Source organism: Syngnathus leptorhynchus, chromosome 3 (genome assembly GCF_054491065.1).
Source record: "Syngnathus leptorhynchus isolate UIUO chromosome 3, UIUO_Slep, whole genome shotgun sequence".
NCBI classification, from domain to species: Eukaryota; Metazoa; Chordata; class Actinopteri; order Syngnathiformes; family Syngnathidae; genus Syngnathus; species Syngnathus leptorhynchus.
In genome coordinates this window covers 9,680,844-9,701,366 of record NC_141197.1, presented here as the reverse complement: position 1 = coordinate 9,701,366, position 20,523 = coordinate 9,680,844, and the positions used below count along the sequence as shown (strand labels likewise).

At 42.3% G+C, this 20,523-nt stretch overlaps 1 protein-coding gene across 1 annotated transcript; it reads left to right on the top strand.

Annotated features, from left to right (window-relative positions):
- Nucleotides 1–10,368: 10,368 nt before the first annotated feature.
- Nucleotides 10,369–19,985, top strand: mapk6 (mitogen-activated protein kinase 6). Its single transcript, XM_085907430.1, has 8 exons — nt 10,369–10,692; nt 11,652–12,487; nt 12,872–13,189; nt 16,347–16,491; nt 16,650–16,814; nt 17,189–17,384; nt 17,500–17,617; nt 17,849–19,985. Exons 2-8 carry the CDS (start codon nt 12,251–12,253, stop codon nt 18,929–18,931), a joined length of 2,262 nt encoding a protein of 753 aa, XP_085763556.1. The 5' UTR covers nt 10,369–10,692; nt 11,652–12,250; the 3' UTR covers nt 18,932–19,985.
- Nucleotides 19,986–20,523: the final 538 nt, after the last annotated feature.

Below are 20,523 nucleotides of genomic sequence, written 5' to 3'. Positions count from 1 at the left end.
CTGATAGATACTAAATAATATGTTGAATCTGATTCTGGATTTTCTGTCACAGGAATTTGTTCTGTTGTCAGATAAAAGAACCAAAGATTTAGAGAATAAAAGAAAGTACAACCAAGTCTTAATTTACATCATCTCTGAAGGGAAAATAAAATGTTCAAAACAGACAATATTGGAATACAGTATTTGTATGCACAGTCATTCATTTCTGATTATAAATATCACAGGTCCATGCATGCATGTTTACTTCCACTTCAAGATGACACGCTCTGTCTCATTTATTACTGGAAATGTTTACCACGTGAAGGTGCTCTCATTTGCCTATATTTAGGTTATTACAGAACGTCCACACAATCTCCTATCACCACTATAATTTTTTTAATAATCTGTCCAATAAATACAGAAGTATGCACTTGTTCTTGAAGTTACAGCTGTCTTAAAAGAAACGTAAATGTAGTTGTAGTAGAAGTGATTTCTAAATATTAAATCCTTCAAATTTATAATCTATATATCTATAATTTTGTGGTCTTCTTTGTAGTTGTTAAAACATTTAGTTCGGTCAAAAACATATATAGTTGTCATAATACTCTCATAATACATAATACTAAGCTCTTTTTAATCATCTGGTGGAAGAAAATAAAAGTGAGCTAAATACAATATAGTTCAGTTTTTACTTTATGGTTGGGTTCTATGACAGGACTTCCAAATATGGGCACACCTGCAACCGGGGCAACGTCGTCTTTCCGTGCTGTCGAGCAACTGCGGTGTGAAAAGGGCTTGTCGTGATATATTAACGCTAAAACCATTTACACTACTGTCAGCGGTTGAACTGGATGATTCAAATGCTCCAAATGTTTATTATCTGGTGAAATAAATTGTCCGTTTTTCAGAAAGGATGCCTGAATTGTCCTCCATACATGGAATGACCCATATTTTCTAACCTCACTATCTATTATTTCTTTGAGATAAAAGGGATACAAAGAAGTAGATAGTCATAATAATAACAAATTAAGATTTGGGGCTGTCTTTCTCAGCACTTGAAATGAACAGATGATGCTGATGAACTACAATGACCCATTGCTTGAAAACCGTGCAGTCCACGTAGGGTGTTACAGCTGGAAAAACACACACACACAGCTCGGCCCTCACACGGTTCAAGGGACGGAGCATACCTCGGTGGAGGATTACATGTTGTTGCAATACAAACCTGGGTTGGTTCATTGTCCCTGCAAGGTGTTTTTCCACTTCCCTTCCCGTTGCACCGTGATATAGTAACACAGTGCACAAGTTAATGATTGATGCTTTGCACAGGACAATCGATAGTCAACTACTGACCAATTTATTGTCTGGCTGGAAAATCCCAGATTTTTGTTTTGGTGTTAAGGGGCAGGATGCCGAGCAAGCGCATACACTTTTTTTTTTGTAGCTGACTATATATAATGTGATGAAAGTAGACTTGACATTGGATAACTGACCACTGATATTCTTCAGCACAGTTCAGCCATCCACAAACATTTTTTTTTCCACCAAAAAAGAAGCCCAAAGAATTCCATTGTGACATTGATACATATGGAGATATATGTACATTATGTTGCAATGAGACAGTGCTTCTTTTTCATATTTTTTTTTATATAAAGGTTGGTTCCCATGGGTCAAGCAAATGTGAAATATGAGTTAACCAGTGAAATTCATCTGACTTTATCCATCTCAGGGCTTGACCATCTGGCCAGTCATTTGCCTGTTTGATTCATATTCCACAAATAATCGTTAATCAGAACACTGTGTTTCGAATAGTTGGGCTGCACATAAAATATAATTACAAAGAAAATTTGACGGTTGACTTCCCCTTGTAAAAATGGAACATGGAAAAATTGTGGCGTGATTCAGCAAATTATTTTAGGTGGGTCACAAGAGGACAGATGAGGTTGTGTCATGATCCCTTTTGAACCTTTCAAGATAGAGGGTTTCCCAAAAGTCACTATACAGCTCTTTTTTTTCACGTTTGCATCACTCAGGCTTTGCAGTTTTCTTAAGCATGTCATTGCCCATTGCATGCCAATTGACACTTGAGCTGTGTTGCAACATTGATGCCTGGCAAGAGGTTTTTGTCTCAGTTCAGTATCTGTTAATAACCACCACACTGCTCCAATTCATAGTTCACCATCCATGGCAGGTTTTTTGAAACAAGATCTGCTCTTGACGGTAGCGAAAGGAGTGCTCCTACCAGCACTGATGAAAACACTGACCTTTTAGAGCCGGCGTTCTTGCAAAGCCAGGGAAAGTCTGGAACTCTGCACTGGAAATCACTGAAATGATGTATTGTATTTACTTTTTTTTTTTAGATAAATATTGATTCTGAACTATTGTATATGTGACAATCAAATTGACTTTTGTGCTTAATTACAGCATATCACAATGTTTGTGTTGTTTTTTTATTCGTTCTATTTTAATACAGGAGTTACCCCAATATTTTACACTCTCCGTACTTTCGCCACCTCTGAACCTTGTCTCAAATATATATATATACCCACAGTGTTTAAGGTTGCCAGTGATTTCAGCCCGAAGATGAGATAAGCTACCCAAGGAGAGCATTTTATCCAATCATTAGGATGCCGTGGCTGGCAGCACACTGTGACAACTTGGCAGGGTGAGCCTCACACAAGCCAGACAGGCACCCCATTAAATCTGCCATTCTGGGAACTGGCTGAAAAACGTGCGCTGATCGACCCGGGGCGATTTAGTGGGAAAAGCAAAAGGAAGTGCTGCAGTGAGTAGCTTGATTTAGGCTCATTAACTGCCTGCTGTCACATGAAAACAACAGGCTTCTGCCTAATGCCGGTGCAGAGCGCATTTCATCCTACTGTCGCTATGAATGGCTGTTAGGGGACATCATTCACCATTACTTCTCAGACACGATTAAAATGCTCCCAGACACTACGGAATGATTTCCCGGATGGCTCCTCATATGTCATAAAATGACTGAACCTGAGGATGGAGGTAAAAAGGTTTCAGCAAAAGGTTGCTGGCAAGTGAATGGAAAAAGCTGAGGATGATCAATGGTACGCACCGACAGAGGGACCTATTGCGGGATAAAAGGTTTGACGCTAGCAGAGAGCGGCTAAAGATTGGTGAGTGGAAATATGTTAGAAGAGATCATGGGGAAGGTTACGTCATTTTGTGAATGACCATTGCACTCACTACATTTCTAAAAACATTGCAACTTCAAAAGATTCACAAAATCCAAGACAGCTTGAGAACCAAAAACAACAAGTTGATGATTTGTTATGAGAACTTTCCATTCATTTGTGCAGATGTACCTAATGTTGTACCTAGATTTGGTAATAGCACTACGACCTTGAGTCCCATGTATCATAAAATACTCTGGTGTATCAACAGCATACAAGTGACAACTTATGAAATATGCTCAGACAGCAGATTGCTGATAATAACTACACAAGACATCCATGATCTTATTTTAATGCCAAATATTATGAGTAACCCGGCCTTGCGTGTTGTAAAATAGAGTGACGTAACAAAAGATGCCGAGTTGATGTTATCACACACAGGCAATGTCATTTATTATGGGCATCTTTTGTTGAGCTGATACTCTGAACTCATTTTAATATTATAGACATTATCAGTGTTTTATGATCTTTTTCAGGCGATTGAGGCGGTGTCTTTTTGATTCCAGATATTAAACCCTTGTCATTTAGGAATGGCGATGGATTCACTACAGTCCCCGTTTGAAATGATAGAAGCCGTTGATTCTTTCTCGATAGATATGGATCAGCCGTATACCGTTCCTTACTGTACTATGCATGGACAGCTACGTGAGTAAAATGCCTGCAATATTATTCTGCATGTGTAAACGTGTGCTTCTCAGGGCTCGGTTTAGATTGAACGAGATCAGAACCTTAGACCTTCTCTCGTGTCACCAAACACTTGACTTTTGACACACACAAGCAGGTTGAATGACATCTGGCTCAGGTTCAGGAAGATAGAAAGTAAAGACTTGTCAGACCGAAAACCTACAGAACAAATTTGTCAGGGGTTGAAACATGCCAAGCCATAAATAAAACAATGAGCTGAGAGAAGAGTTTAATAGGCAGTAAAGAATTTGAACACCTTTAATTGCTTTATTACTCTTTCCGCATTGAAACATCACAGTGATTATTTTTTTTTTTGGTATCATTTGGGCCGGAGGCTCAACTTGTTTTCCTAGTTTTGCATGTCACCACTCCCCTATTAATGCAAAGTGTGATTCATCAACACTTACTGGAAGCAGAGATGATTGCATAATTGTTAACATTTGAAAGCGGATATCAAAAAAAAAAGTTGAGGGGAGTTGTGTATGGAGGAGAAAACTGCATGTGTGACTGCTTGCGGCTGTGTGCTGACGCAAGATCAGAGAAGCATCTTGGAACAGGTGAGCACATAACGTCACCATTGCGGAGGACTCTTTCGATTCTGTGTGAGCATTCCGAAATGGCATGCTGACTGCATATAATACAGTGGCGATGTGCATGTGGGTGTGACTGATTGTTTATCTTTATGTGTTGACGACCAGGTTAGGATACAGTCTTCCTTTCACCCGATGTCTCCTGGGATATGCTCCAGTACCCCTCGCAACCCTGAGCAGGATAAGTGGTGTTGAAAATGAATGGATGACTGAACTTTATACGATATACAGGATTCAAATAAATATTTCTAGCTCTACTAGTCTTCTTTTTTTAATGCAAATACTGTACCTTTACCTCTTCTTAAGTATGGCGTGTTATTCATTCATTCGTTTATTTATTTATTCATTTATTTATTTATACTTCTACATAAAAGACAAGTCAGGTCAAAACTATCTTTTTTACAATAAAATGTTAAATGCAGTCCGAGTAATTTTAAACATGATAGCCTGATTACTGATTGCAATGGTTGAATATGAATAAAGCAACCAAATCCAGATTGTTTTTATTCATCTCGGGACACAGCCATTTTGCCACTTGCTGTGGACTGAAAACATCACATTTGCTCAGCTTGCCTACATCACATGTCCAAACCCAGGACACGGGTGAGCCATGATTAGTTGTTCCCTAAGCTCTTTGGCACTGTGATGTAATTTTCAGTCTTTTTTTTTTTTGTGTCTTTTTTGTTTTGCTGTACAGAATGGGAATACTTTTGCTACCTCAGCTCAGAGTGCAGAAAAAAATGTTCTATGAAAGGGCTTCTTTCACAACACTGTGAAATACCAGAGTTGTGTGGTTGGTATCTTCCTTGACCAGGGTGTGTGTGCATTGATATCGAGAGGAGAAATTGCGCTCTGCCCTCTTGGACCGTTCCACACCTTGGCTCATCGGCCACCCAGATGAGATGTTATATAATGGTAAAACACCATCAATCAGAGATCATTGTGCCTCATTCTGACTGGCAATTTGTTACATAATGCTCTCTCATTGCTCTCAATTGGGGTAATCAGCATTAAATCAATAATGATAATTAAAATTAGCTCACAGGGGCTACTTTTCAAGGCTTGCTCGACAACCCATGAATCAGTGTTGTCAAACATAAGGCCCGTGGGCCAAAATCGACCCACTCAGGGGTTAAATCCAATTTGTGGGTTGAATTTGAAAGTTAAAACCTTTTTGCAGGTAGCATAAAAATTAAATAAATGCAATGTCAAGAAAATGAATATCAAAGAGTGTGCAGCACACACTTATGGATCAATGGATGAATCAGGTAGCTGACAAAGAAATGCACTGTATCATTTTGTGAGCTCTTTCTAATATTTTGACATGTTTGTAGCAAAGAAGGTGGTGGTGTATATGTTTTGGGTTTTTTTTAACTAGGGAATTTTAACATGACAATTCCATGATTGGGGATGATGATAAATAGTTCCCATCCTTATGACATCCTGATTTAACATATGAACCACGAAGAACTAGAGTGGCCTAACAGCTTCCAGATTTTACACTGAGTACATTTGTGAGTAAATTTAGACATGATCATCATTATTCCAGAATATGAGTTATTCCAGTTGTATCACCTCCCCAACCACCATTACATTCCAAAACATTCATGCTCAAAAATAGCAACTTGTGTAAATTGTTGTTGTCCTGAGATAAACCAGTTTTCAGAAGCTGAGCTGTAATTGGTTGTGACCTGGCAATTGCGATGTCATTTTCAGTCAACAGCAAGTGTTAAAATGTCCGCCCACTGAGATGGATACAAACTGGTGGATTTTGCCTGTTTAACAGTGGCCAGACACAAAAAGTGAGCTCCGCGACTCAGGTGAAATGACATCATTGAGCTCGTTGCTCTGAACCACAAGTACTTTGTAGGCCCGAGGTAAGTCCGCTTCAAGTTTTCATACCGTTTCCATGTTTATATCAATAGAACCAAAAAATCTCTAAATAAATTGTTCATTTTCTAAAATTGTCCTGTGATCCTGGGATGACCCGTTTATACTTGAACCTTCTCCTAATACAATATATGTACCCGGCCCTTGACTCAATATAGGTTGTGAAGCACTCATTGGCACAGTGGAAATACGGCAGTGAACACAAACGTAGGTCGTAGGTCTGACACACTGACAGGCCAGGCCATACAGAGAGCAGTCTCCTCCCCTCTCTGGCCTGGCCTATATTAAGTCTCCAGTGAGCTCCGCCTCACAAACAGAGGCACATGGAGTAGGATAACACATCGCCAACACTCTGACAGTACCTTCATATATTTACTAGATATATACGGATAGATATCTGCACCTGCTACCAATGTTGGATGCATTACTTTAAGTGGACTGCACACCGGAAGATCATGTTATTGCATCGGTCACATCGGGAGAGTCTCACGTTTGGTAAGTGGCAATATCAGGCATGAATGAAAGTGATGAGATATTAATTTGTGGAATTAGTATTAAGGAATATTAGTGTAATTATAATGCAAAAGGTTCATATACGCTTTGTATTTTTTTTTTTTTGAACGATAGTGCTGCTGGCAATAAATGATAAAGATGTTTTGGTCAGCAGTGTCACACAAAAAGCTCACTTTGTGCCCCTATGTTGAAGAAGAGTACTAATATTTTGTATGGGTATCAAACAGGGGCACAAAATGTGTTGGACTTAAAAGTTAAAGAGAACTGATCTGAGAAATGTTCCAAAGCAACTGAGAAAACTGTAATTTGATTTGATTTTGCTTATCTCGGCAAGTACAACACACTTGTTAGAACTTCATTTCACATTATGTTTTACACGACCTGTCGAAAAGTGAAGCGGGATGAAGCAATTCTGTTTATGTCGTTCCATCCCGATTACAACCTAGGTTTCACTGCCAGATACACAATCTACATTACTACCATAATAATGGTCTGTGTGTCTGTATGCCATTATCTCTCAGTTTTCTAATCAGTTTTTGTCTTGAGGGAAGGAGATCCTCACCACATACACTAATAGCTACGCTACCCATCCTTTTTCTATACAAGCCTATCGGAGCCAACTTTGTACAAAACCGAGATTTTCACCCTTGTCTGGGTCAATCTCAGGTCACATACTATGAAGATAGTTAACCTTTCACACTCAGATTCACATTGACAAGTGGGAAAGGAAACTACGACAATCAGATACTCGACAATCAGATAGATAGATAGATAGATAGATAGATAGATAGATAGATAGATAGATAGATAGATAGATAGATAGATAGATAGATAGATAGATAGATAGATAGATAGATAGATAGATAGATAGATAGATAGATAGATAGATAGATAGATAGATAGATAGATAGATAGATAGATAGATAGATAGATAGATAGATAGATAGATAGATAGATAGATAGATAGATAGATAGATAGATAGATAGATAGATAGATAGATAGATAGATAGATAGATAGATAGATAGACAGACAGACAGACAGACAGACAGACAGACAGACAGACAGACAGACAGGCAGGCAGGCAGGCAGGCAGGCAGGCAGGCAGGCAGACAGACAGACAGACCGATCGATCTAGGTAGGTACTAGATGCGTATGCACATGCATACGGTAGATAGTTGGAGAGTAAAAGGTGCTTATTACAGACAGAAACTGGTGGCGCTCTTGCAATGTGACCTGCATTGCATTACTTTCCCTACATGTGTGGCATGCCAGCATCCATGTGTCTGTTACATAACCATACATCCAAGTATACATACGTCGACTCATCATGAGGTTAAACAGCAGCTTAAAGTATACAGTCAACATTGCAGTCCAATTAGACACAACTTGGTGCTGTATGCTTTTAATTATCGGACACTGCATGAACCTTAATTCCATAATCTTGATATTCACTTTAAAGTCCATGTTTTAGCTTTGTCCTCACTAGTAACACAAGTCAGGAGACTAGTAAGCTCACAGTGTCTTTTCCTACTAATAACAGTCTTCCACTGTTAGTGTCATTTGCAGCCTACTAATACAACCTTGCGGTGACTATCGAGGATATCAAATAATTTCTCCAACAATTTTATGGAAAGACATTTCACCATTAATTCAATATGACAACTACATTTTACTAGCAAGGCCAATCTTATGCACTAGTTGACATGTGCTTGCAACCACTATTTAATAAATAGTAAAATGTTGAACGTTCACGTTAATGTTAATTCTAGGTCATTAGCAGTACTCCTACTAGCACACAGTTATCAAATAATATGCCTTAGTTGTCCTACTAGTGTGCAGCAATTTAATATAGTCATGGAAAAAAATGATTAGTAATATAATTTATAAAAGGCAATTAGGAGTGGAAAAATAATTTTAATAGTAAGACTAATTAAAAACATGCAGTATTTAACATTGCTTTATAAGGGACCAATAAGATGTGCCGCATCCCGCACAGCATCAAGTGGGCATGCCCGAGCCGAGCCGAGCTGAACCGAGCCCATCCCGGCCTGTATAAGGCTGAGGCATCCGCATTGTGGAGCACATGCTCGCTCACATGGTGTGCCTTGCGGATGCCGATGATGCTGCACTGTGATGTGCGCTCCCTTCCATCCCGCCCCGTGCGCGTCCGTCCGTCCGTCCGTCCATCCGGCCATTCACAGCGTTCACACAGTCGCGAGTGCAGCGTGAATGAAATGAAAGATGATTCGAGCAAACTCAAGGCTACCCTTCGTCATATTTGCTCTCGGTGGACCTAACCTTTGGATTGAATGGTGATTGAAGAGAAAGATCCTGCGCATCGTGCATGCTGCCAGATGGATTTTGTAAATCCGCCAACTGCAGTGAGTGCTTGTGTTTGCGTGTGCGAATATGTGAGACATGCAAGGGGATTTTCCTTTTTGACACACTGCTAATGCAATATTGCTTCATTTTAATCGGCTGACGAAGTTATAAGCCAGCGAGAAGGAAATCAAACAATGATTTGGAACAGCAAAGGAAGCACATTGCGACATTATTTTTGCAACAACAGAAAAACAACGTCACCAAAATGATAGAACAAACATACTATTTCAAGTCATAATATATGACTTAATACTAAGGAAATACTCTGTAAGCAATTGCCTGAGCCACATAAAAAATATTGATAAAATGTTCTATCATTTTAAGCAATAACTGCTTTAGTCCTAATTCACACACTTAAAAAAAAATACATCCAAGTGACACAAATGACACTTTTCATTATCAAGGCGTGATAAAATCTTTGTGAGAATGAATGTGGTTGAAAGTGTACTACTAAATGATGATTAATTAATGTTCTTATTCATTAGAGTAAAAGTGTTGCATGCTTTATGTGTTCAATAGTAATCCGCCAGATGTGTTTCAAGGACTTCATTGAAGACTGTGTTGCGGTTCAAATCAAACTTTTGTCAGTTCATTATGTGGAGGGCCCCGTGACTGAGCTTGCCTTGGGTCCCCAAATGACTAAATACACCCTTGTGCTTGACACTTACATTATTGTGATTACTGAGATTGTTTTTCCCCTAATCACCACTGTATTTGTGTTAACACAAAATTATATGACATAATCCACTGGAAGGAGAAAAATAAATGTAAATAGCTACCATGTATCTTCTGTTGACAATCTAAAAGACTGCATTCAATGTGAGGGGATTATAGTTGAATATGGAACAGTATAGTTATACTGGCAGATTTTGTGTTTACTTCCACACAATAACATGTTTTTCTGCTCCAATTTGAAGTGGAAAGAATCTCGCATTGGATTTTGAATTAGGCGTCATCACGTGGATTCAAAGCTCATCCGTAGTGTTGCGTTCAAAGCCACTCAAACATCCTGAAACTCGCGAATCGAAAATGTGGAGCGCAAATTCAAAGCCACACCGTTATCATGCGTCAGTTGTACCGTCTTCAAAGAAACATTCGCATTATAAACTGCTAAAACGTGCAGGACAGTGTATTTATTTCTATTCATGTCCGTCAATTCCTATGGAAAGTTTACAATGTTGAAAGTTGACACAGTTTTGTAGCCATCCCTCTTTGGGAAAACTTCGCTTACCTTCATAGCATGCTCGAAGGTGAACGGGAGTGATTGTTAAATGTCCTACAGTCAAGGAAGGCATCTAACTGACGTCACGGCTTCGTTGGCGTCTGTCTGTGCTGTGCCAAATGGCGATTGCATTAGATCGGCCGAGCTCCGGGAGCGGAGCCCACGCTAACCACCGCCGAGTCTGATTAATTTCATCCCTCTCGATTCCAATGCGACGAATACGAACTGTGAGTATTCCGCGTTCATTCGGATTGTATCTGTGATCCTCGATGGAGCGTCTTGTGAGTCTCTTGTGTCGGCTTTGTGCTGGTGGGGCAGCTTGTACCACGTAGTCAGTCGCCTCGCCAACAACGGCCCCTTTGTCTGTGCCGTGAGGTTTTCCGTTCAAATGGCACCCTACTCGTCGTCTTTTCGCGACTTTTAATATTTCTTTCACATCGGTAATGTATTTCGGATCTGTGGGGGTATTTTATATCCATATCGATGTTTATTTCTACGCATGGCAAGTCTACGATCAGGCGAGCTAATGTTCACCTCTCCCTTTTCCGTCAGTTGGTCTCATTTCCACCGTCAATGTCACGTTCGGGTGTTAAAATCAACAAATACCGTCTTATCGATATACTATCCCACGATTATTATTTCCTATTTAATTTGAGGTTGCTTGTTAAACAGGTCAACCGATACCCTAGCGGCGACTATAACGGGTGGGTAGAGTTCGCTGCTATTAATGACACAAAGTAACGAAGTATAAATACTATATTCTCTAAAACATGTTACAGCGGGCTCATTTATCGTAAACATGTTGCAAAGTGTTTAACTATATTGTAATAATAATTGAATGGCTATTTAGGTGGAACAATTAGTACAAATAATCCGTGACTGTATTTTAATAGATTCTTCAGGTGTCTTGTATTTCTTTTTTATTGATTTACTTTTACCTGTACTTCCTTGTGGTTGACTAGAGGTTTTTTTTGTAGTTGACTACAGTGTGATAAAAGTTGAGTTTAAATCGATTAATTACAAATGTGTTATTGTAGTACAGTACTGTATAGCATCTACTCATATAGGTGCTGAGTGCTTTTTCACTACTGTCCTTGAGTGAACCTTTGTGTATTTAATTTCAAGCAGTAGTGTCAATACATATGTAATTGACATATTTTCTTTTGTGATCTCTCTTGTATTTCAGGTTCTAGGCAATTAAAATGGAGGATTGTTTCGATTGTGACTGTGGCGAGCTTGAGCCACCTGATCACTGAGGCTCACAATTAACACCCCAATCTAAAGGCCAGGGTCTTCATAATTTTTTTTGATTAGGAAAATTATTCAGAAATAAACAAAAAAAAACAGAAAAAAAGGAAAAGCATAAAAAGATTGGCACATTTCCCATGAAGCTGCTCAGGACCAGTTATACACTGAATGTATACCACTGTGAGAATGCAACCATGTGCTTTTAGCACTTAACAGTGCATTTTTAATTGGCCTCAACGTCCATTCCATTGATTTCTTTAAGCGGAAGAGCTGCTCTGTTAAGTGAAGCCACCCAACCAGGAGTGGTGTTGGATTTTCAAAATTGTCCTCACTCAAGATGAAGAACTTTAACTACAATTTAATCTGACAATTACGGCTGCACAGGGGACAGGGAGTTAGTTACCTGGGAAGCAGTTGACTGCATTTGGAGTGCGGTTAGTGTAGCATCTGAGGCAGTTTATGTGGGGTAGGGGGGGTCTTCTGTGAGCATAAACAGATTAAAGCAAACTAGAGATAACATTCAAAGTAATAGTCATTATGGCCGAGAAGTTTGAGTCACTGATGAACATCCACGGCTTCGACCTGGGCTCTCGCTACATGGATTTGAAGCCTCTCGGCTATGGAGGGAACGGCCTGGTTTTCTCAGCGGTTGACACCGATTGTGACAAGCGTGTGGCGGTGAAGAAGATTATCCTGACTGATCCCCAAAGTGTCAAGCATGCCCTCCGAGAAATTAAGATTATAAGACGCCTGGACCACGACAATATAGTCAAGGTATGTATGTACTCTCGATTTAGTGCGATATACGATGGTACATTAACTCGTGAAATTTCAAGTTTGCAGTTGCTTGGTGTTTGTTTTATTTTATGAGTTCTAAGTGTGATTCAGATATACTCGCAAGGAGCATAGGGCAGAGTAGCTCTAAACCTTAGTATCGATACCAGGTATCGGTACAGACACCAGCCTTATTTCAAGGTATCTGTACTTGTGACAGTGGCCGATATCTGCCCTCTTATGGCCATTTTATGATCAGAAATTAGAAGACGAGAATGCATACATGGGACTATAACAAATTAAACTTGCATGTCAGGCAGAGATGATTTTGATGACTGACAACCCCCCAAATAATTCCCTTTGCTTGCCTATGTCCTTTTCTAGGTTTTTGAAACGTTGGGCCCCAGCGGTCGCAGGCTAACGGAGGATGTGGTGTCCCTGACTGAGGTCAACTCGGTTTACATAGTGCAGGAGTACATGGAGACAGACCTGTGTCAGCTTCTGGAGCGCGGCCTTCTGTCCGAAGGCCACGCCAGGCTCTTCATGTACCAGCTCCTCAGGGGGCTCAAATACATCCACTCTGCCAATGTTCTCCACCGCGACCTCAAGCCCGCCAACCTGTTTGTCAACACAGAGGACCTGGTACTGAAGATTGGCGACTTTGGTCTGGCTCGCATCATGGACCCCCACTATTCCCACAAGGTAAGAAAAGAGGAGTGTATAGTCATTGGGACCAAAAAGCTAAGTGCTTCCCCTTGCCATGTAGTGTTTACGTGATCACACAGTAATGTGGTCATCCCAGGGGTGACGCAGTTTCAGAGCAGGAAGTCAACAAGACGGGATGCGGTTCCGTGAGGTAACGCCTCTGTTTCCCTTCTCAGGAGAAGTGAGGCTTTGAAAAACACATTGCCTATCATTTTTGAATTTACACACGCACATTTTTGATTGTTGGCTTAACAGAAGAATTAATGTATCTTTGTTTTCTTATAAGAGCCTGGTTACATTTGAAAATTAAAAGGCAAAGAGCATGTTTTCTCTTGTCTGCAGCTTTAATAACAGGTTGCAGGTAGTATGACAGCGAATGTGATTCCCCGTGTATCATCGCCAGATGGAAGTTTTTTTTTTTTTTTGTATTGGCCTTGTGTGTAGAGTCACTCTTATAAAAGGGATGAGGGAATTCTTTTTGAAGCCCATATGGTGGCGTGATGTTGAAATCTAGGTGGGGGACCGGGGAGGTTTACTTGCTCTCACTATTGAGGGCAATGAAGCAATCACACGTGCGTGACTCAGATTAGTCATTGGTTTGTCTGACTGGCCCACGTGACTCAACCCTTATGACTGGTGCCTTTTCAGTCATCGCACGGCTAGATAGAATCGTGACGGCTGCCACCTTTTTTCGTGCCGACTCATTGTTTTTGTGCCAAGTGCCACTTCCATGGTAAATCTCTGACAAATGTGTTCTCACATGAGTCACACTGTGAGAAGGGAAAAAATGTGTTTCGCTCGCAAGTGTTTTAATCCCGCAGCATTCTTCTGTCTTCGTTCCATGTGGGCTTTTGGCCTCGATAGACTTTTTAATTGATGGGCTGGGGGTCTGGCCTCTTGTGCTCGGGCCATCGTCTGCTGACTTTCTAGCAAGGTTACAAACGCTGTGGTCAGGCTGATTTTGAACTGGCTACTTTTCTTTCCAAACAGAGCTGCTGTGTTTTGTCTTGTCTCCTGAGTGATAACAATAGTACTGCGAGTGAGATAGAGACACAGAATGCAAATATCGCTGCTATCCACTAACTACCCTTTACATGGCACCAGCAGCTATTTGATAGTAGGGTTCGTGTTTCAGACTGAACCAGGCTTACTTGAAAATGAACCCATCACCCCCTGAACTCCACTGCACTAAGCTGTCCTGCAGCCGCTGGGTGTGTGCTAGTGTCAGCTGCCCAGTTCAACTCGATCACTTTTCAAGTTTGCGCTGACATCCACTTTTGTACTTTTTCTCTTTTTGAAGTGAGCCATAAGAGGCATGTTAATATTATTAATATAAAGAGTCACTTTATCATTGGCTCATTTGGTCCTCAAGTGCTGTTCAAGATACTTCTCAACTTGAATCCTCATTTACCTTGGGTCGTTGGATCTGATAAAGTTAAGATGAGTTCTAAACTGTCCCTTAGAATTAGTTGAAATTAATCCGGTTTGGATTTGGCATGAAGTGTTAGATCGCTCCTTTTGTTCTGAGAATGCACGCTATGTGGGTGGGAACCAACCCTGTGTTCAGCCCTTGTGGTGGCTCCACGTCAAGAATGACTGGAATTCACGTGCAACCATCTGACCTGAACCACTCAGATTCTCCTCCAAAGAGACTCGTGTACTTCTTTAACTTCATCCAAAACTAAGTCGTATGTTCCATTTCCCCCTCAGTTAGACTCGATTTTGTAGTTTTAGCATTCGAATATTGTAATATGGGATATTGTATTTTAAGGGTACGCATGCATGTGTAAAATAATTGGCCCCACCACCCGAACAAAAACATTTTGAACCACCAAAATAATGGTGAACTTGTAGCCTCGAGGGCAACAATTTCGGTTTGGGATCCAAGGGCTCACAGGGATTGCCACAAGAATCTCGCTCAATTTCCAACCCAAAACCGCACACACTTGACCTATTTTTCAGACAGCAATAAGCATTTCTGAAGCCAACCACACTGAAGAAACTGAGGTTTTTTTTGTTTTGTTTTTTTTACTTGAACTTGAACTTCCAAAGGCTGTATGTGTTTGTAAACTGTTTAGAGTAATGGGTTTCCTGGAGAGGATTATCTGATCAATCATGCTCACGTGGCCTGTGATACCGCAGTGATGAATTCTATTTTTAATTGATGTCAGAGATGTGGTAGATTAGGTTTGAATTGAAAAAAAATGTCTGAGGTTTGATCACTTCTGATTGAATGTCACTGTCATTCTTCTACCCAGACTGAGTGGACCTGAAATGTTCATCTCATGTTCCCCAGCCGAACTTGACTGAACTGGGTGTTTGGCAAGAAGTTCTTGAGTGGCCCCCGTCTGCTAGTTTTGCCATTGTTTAAACCTTAGAATCACAACAGGATAGGAACAGGGTTTCATTGTGTGCCGAGCTGTAAATAAAATCAATTTGAAAAAAAAAAAAGATGAATGCGTGATTGGTGAGAATACTACACATCGGCCATACTTGAAAGTCCACTACAGGCCCAGACCCAGCCTTTGCTCATTGTAAAACTTTGTAGCAATAAAAGGCTTTCTTCATATGCGCTGATCACTCTTGCAATGAGGCTAGATGCATATGCTAATATGAATGCTAATGACCCACTTCTTATAGCTCAGTGAGCTGTTATCTTGTTACAAAAGCCAGCCAGCAAGTATGCTTGAGCATGGACAGGCCTCGGGATAGCGTGGCAATGAGCATTTGCCACTAAATTAGGCCAGAAACAGGAGCCTTGTTCAGTGGCGAGCTGAGCATTTCATTTTGGCCTCGCCGCACACTACCAAAGCATGAGGCCAGAGAGGGTGTCGTTTTCCCCTCAGAGGCCAACTTCCTTTTGTGTTCATGGTCCTTGATGCAGATTGGTGCGAATGTGACCCTGAGGGATTATCCTGCTCTCAGAGTGCTGACATGGCCTCCACGTGTCTGATCTCCACCTTTTCAACTGTCCTCGTCTCTATGCGCTCTTTGTCCTGTTGCTGTGCCGCGTGCATGAGCTGTACACTCGAACGCTGCACACACCACAGGAGCAGCTTTTGTCATTTTGAAAGTCTCGAATGTTGTTTGTTGTGTGCCGCTTCATTCTCAGTGCCTAAATGTTCTCTCTCTCTCTCTCTCTTTGCTGCTGCAGGGTCACCTGTCTGAAGGTCTTGTCACCAAGTGGTACAGGTCTCCCCGCCTGCTGCTCTCGCCAAACAACTATACCAAAGCCATCGACATGTGGGCAGCCGGATGCATCTTTGCAGAGATGCTCACTGGGAAAACGCTCTTTGCGGGTAAACGTTGACGTAGTTTGTCATGCCATATTTGCAAAGCGGCCCTATCGTTTGTTTAAGCAGCCTGGGCTGAGCAGAAAGCAAACACCTCTGCTGCGCTCGGAGCAAATTCAGCCAAGTGTTGAATATTCCTGAATAACGTTCGCCTCCTCGCTCAGGGGCCCACGAACTGGAGCAGATGCAGCTGATCCTGGAGTCCATCCCGGTACTGCGAGAGGAAGACCGCCAGGAGCTTCACAGCGTCATCCCCATCTTCATCCGCAACGACATGTCCAAACCTCACACACCACTCACCACGCTGCTGCCTGACGTCAGTCCTCAAGGTATCAACCTAGTGGAAATACAGTGAACCCCCATTTATCGCAGGAGGATGGGTCAGGCCTCTTTTTCCTTTCAGTGTGGGAACCACAGTAATTGTGAGCCTGCTCAGCCTCTTCTTTTAAAAAAAAAAAAGCACAGCATCTCTTCCAGCTGAACTCAGTGCTGCCAGGCTTGTTTTGGCATAATGTGGCACTACACTGGGACGTGCAGTTTTAAATTCGGACTTGTCAAAATGGCCTAAATTCAAATCCATAATAAGGGGGGGAGGCGCTGCGATGTAGCTGCAGGCTCACACTCATGAGCCTGTTACACTGTGATTAGGTTAGCGTTTTTAAATGTATCCTATCTTTCCTTTCTTTATTGCCATCATGTATAGCCCTGGACTTCCTCGAAAAGATCTTGACCTTTAACCCCATGGATCGTTTGACTGCGGAAGAGGCGCTGGCCCACCCCTACATGGCCGACTACTCCTTTCCCCTGGACGAGCCCATCTCTTTGCACCCTTTCCACATTGAAGATGAAGTCGACGATATCCTGCTCATGGACCAGAGCCACAGCCACACATGGGACAGGTGCGTGTGTGTGAAACTAGCTGAATGCTAGAAGGTTTAGCAGGCTCAGCAGGTACCTTACCTGTGAACCAGTGCTTATTTTAATGACTATTTGTGCCCCGGCCTTCTTTATCAGGTATCACGAGAGCCAGTTGTCGGAGGCCGATTGGCACTTGCACAGCATTCACGACCCAGAAGAAGTCCAAGTGGATCCGAGGGCCCTCTCTGATGTCACGGATGAGGAAGTGGTTCAGGTGCGTGAGTTTGAATATTAACTGGCGATCAAACATTCTTTTACTGGTGCCATCGTGACAGTGTTCAAAAGGTAGCGTGAAGATTAACTGCAGACTTTGACTTTCTCGTGCGCCAGTTGCCAGGCTTTGCCGGTTACGAGCTGTTGCTTACTTTCTGAGCCTTAGATACGCCGCCGTTCTAACAAAGGCGGGGAGAATTGCCAGCTGAGTTGTGCCTGTTGCATGTTTCAGGTGGACCCTCGGAAGTACGCCGACGGAGATCGGGAAAAGCTCCTGGACGAACTTTCCTTCGACTACTCCACTCCGTTCTCGTCGGAGCGGTCGTGGCCGGACGAGCATCACGAGAACAAATACTGCGACCTGCAGTGTAGCCACACGTGCAACTACAAGGCCGTGTCCCCCTCTTACCTGGACAACCTCATCTGGCGGGACAGCGAAGTCAACCACTATTACGAGCCCAAGCTCATCATCGACCTCTCCAACTGGAAGGAGCAGCAAAGCAAGGAGAAGGCCGACCGCAAGGCCAAGAGCAAGTGCGAGAAGAATGGGCTGGTGAAGGCCCAGATCGCCATGCGGGAGGCTGAGAAGACCCAGAGCTTGGCGGAAAAGGACCACGAGCAGGAGAAACACCAGACGCAGCCACCCGGCCAACAAGGCTTCGACTTTGACTCCTTCATCGCCAGTACCATCAAACTGAGCCTGCAGCCCGAGGCCTGTCAGGAGGTGGGCCTCCTCAACGAGGTTGGCCTGCTCAGCGAGGTGGGCCTGCTCAGCAAGGTGGGCCTCCTCAACGAGCTGAACTCTTCAGTCTCCCAGCTGGAGGCCCCTCGCTCGGGCTCCATGTCTAAATCCATAAGTCAGGAGAAAGAGGAGAAGTGCCTGGTCAACCTGGCCCAGCTGGGGGGAGGCAGCGGCTCGGCGCTGGTCGGCAGCGAAGTCCCCCGGCCCGCACATCCCTGGGAGGGCTTTGGCTCCGGAGAACGAGTGGCCGAGATCGACGAGGCGTGCCGGGACAGGCACTTCCAGAAGGAAAGCACCTATACCAGCTACCTGGACCACCTGTTTGGCCGGACAGAGGAGCGCGTCGCAGAGTCGGACCCGGAGACGGAGACCCCGGAGGCCAGGGAGAGAGAGTCGGGCGAGGACTTCCTCACCCGGAGCGGCGAGATCGTGCTAAACGTACAGCTGGACTCTCTGGGCCCCGACGAGCTGCCTCTGAAATCCATCCAGGCGTCACTCACCCCCTGTGCTGTCAAATGCTCGCCCCAGATCGCCCACAAAACCTACAGCAGCATCTTCAAACATCTTAACTAGAAAAAGCAATGTCCTCTCTCTCTCTCTGACAGCCTGTTTTTGTTCTTCTACTTGAATCATTTCATACCAATTTTTCTTGTTGTTTTAAAAGTCAATTTTAAGAGTGCAGATGGATGACTTGTTTGAATTTTCGGTCGCCTCCACGCCCAGGCCTTCACGGGTTCATGTCTACACCCTCATTGCTGAACTGGCTTCACGTACTGTAGACGAACGGAAAATAGGCACGGGGACGGCGCTCGAGGTCTCGGCGGCTTTCTAATTTGGCTGTTGGGGTGTGAGGGCAAAATGGATTTTTGAGCAAAAGCCCCTTTCATACTGTAAATGTGACACATGATGCCAGCAGCAAGCATTATCGTAGGCGTAATGTATCGTGTTATCTACCTCAAGGTAACAGCCGCGAGAGACACCCGAAGCCGCACTAGTGCTTTGCACACCACGACCATCCTCATACAATGAAACAAATACATAGTTGAAATCGCTCTCACCTTAGAGTTGAACATAGTGAGGTGTTTTTCAGTGATCATTATTTATTTCTAGCACGTGCGATATTTATTTGATCGGAAAATTGTGTCATTTCAATGTGATTGTTGAAGAGCGAGGAGTTGGTTAAGACCATTTTCATTTCAGCACTATTTGGGCGTCCAAGTGTTCCTTTTTGTTTTTATGGTAGGATGCAAATTCATCTGTGTTGAGGCTTTCCATTTTTCCATCGATATTGAATTTTTTTTTATTTATAGGTGCATTCTGTTCGGGGTGGGGTGGGGGCGGGCAGCACCTAAAAGTCTTAATTTTTTTTTTTTTAATCAATGTGATGTATCAAACATTGCGTGCATGGAGGCAAGAGGAAAGGTACATTTAAAGTAAATGCTAAGTATATTGTACGTCAGTTTTAATTGTATGACTTTTTTTTTTTTTTTTTCCTTTTTTCTATGTACTTTTTTCAGACAAGCATGCTAGTTAGGTTAATGTGTAGCATGTAGAACACATGGACTTTTTTGTAATCATCGGTTCTCCTGTTCTACAAAATATCAAAAATAAACTTAAAGGCAAACACTTTGCTGACTTCTTCATTGCTCCATGTGCTATCATGTTCTGCGTGTTTTTCTAGTCAATATATTAACATGGGTCAACACTTTTGACTTCAAAGCAGAGGAACAAGTAAGATTACAATTAGCATTCCACAACTTTTCACCCTGAGTTTCTTAAGTAACACTCACGTTGTCGGTTACACTTGAGATGGAAAAGTGGATTTGTTGGTTCTCTACACATATACTTGTATACTGCTCTTATTTTGGAAAATGAATTTCAAAGTATTGTTTTTATATCTTCTCCAAGAGAGTGGGACCAATAAAAAAGTTTGATATCTAGGCCAACTAGCTGGAAAACACGCAGTCCGCATTTATGGTATGTCATATTTGATACGACGCTCTGACCTCAGGAAAAGGAACGCAGTCCAAAGTTTGATGTTGTAATCAGGTGGATAAAACAATCCAGTGTACAACAAGTACATTTTTTTTTTGATAAGCCACATGTAATTTTCCTTCAGAGCAACCACCATGCATCATCGGGTGCAAATGCAATAGTAGCGGAAA

Excerpts from the sequence above, each read along its gene's own strand:
- mapk6 (XM_085907430.1), top strand. The coding sequence starts at position 12,251 with ATGGCCGAGAAGTTTGAGTCACTGATGAACATCCACGGCTTCGACCTG. Across the intron at positions 12,488-12,871 it reads ACCACGACAATATAGTCAAG|GTTTTTGAAACGTTGGGCCC; the intron begins GTATGTATGTAC and ends GTCCTTTTCTAG. Across the intron at positions 17,385-17,499 it reads CACAGCCACACATGGGACAG|GTATCACGAGAGCCAGTTGT; the intron begins GTGCGTGTGTGT and ends CTTCTTTATCAG.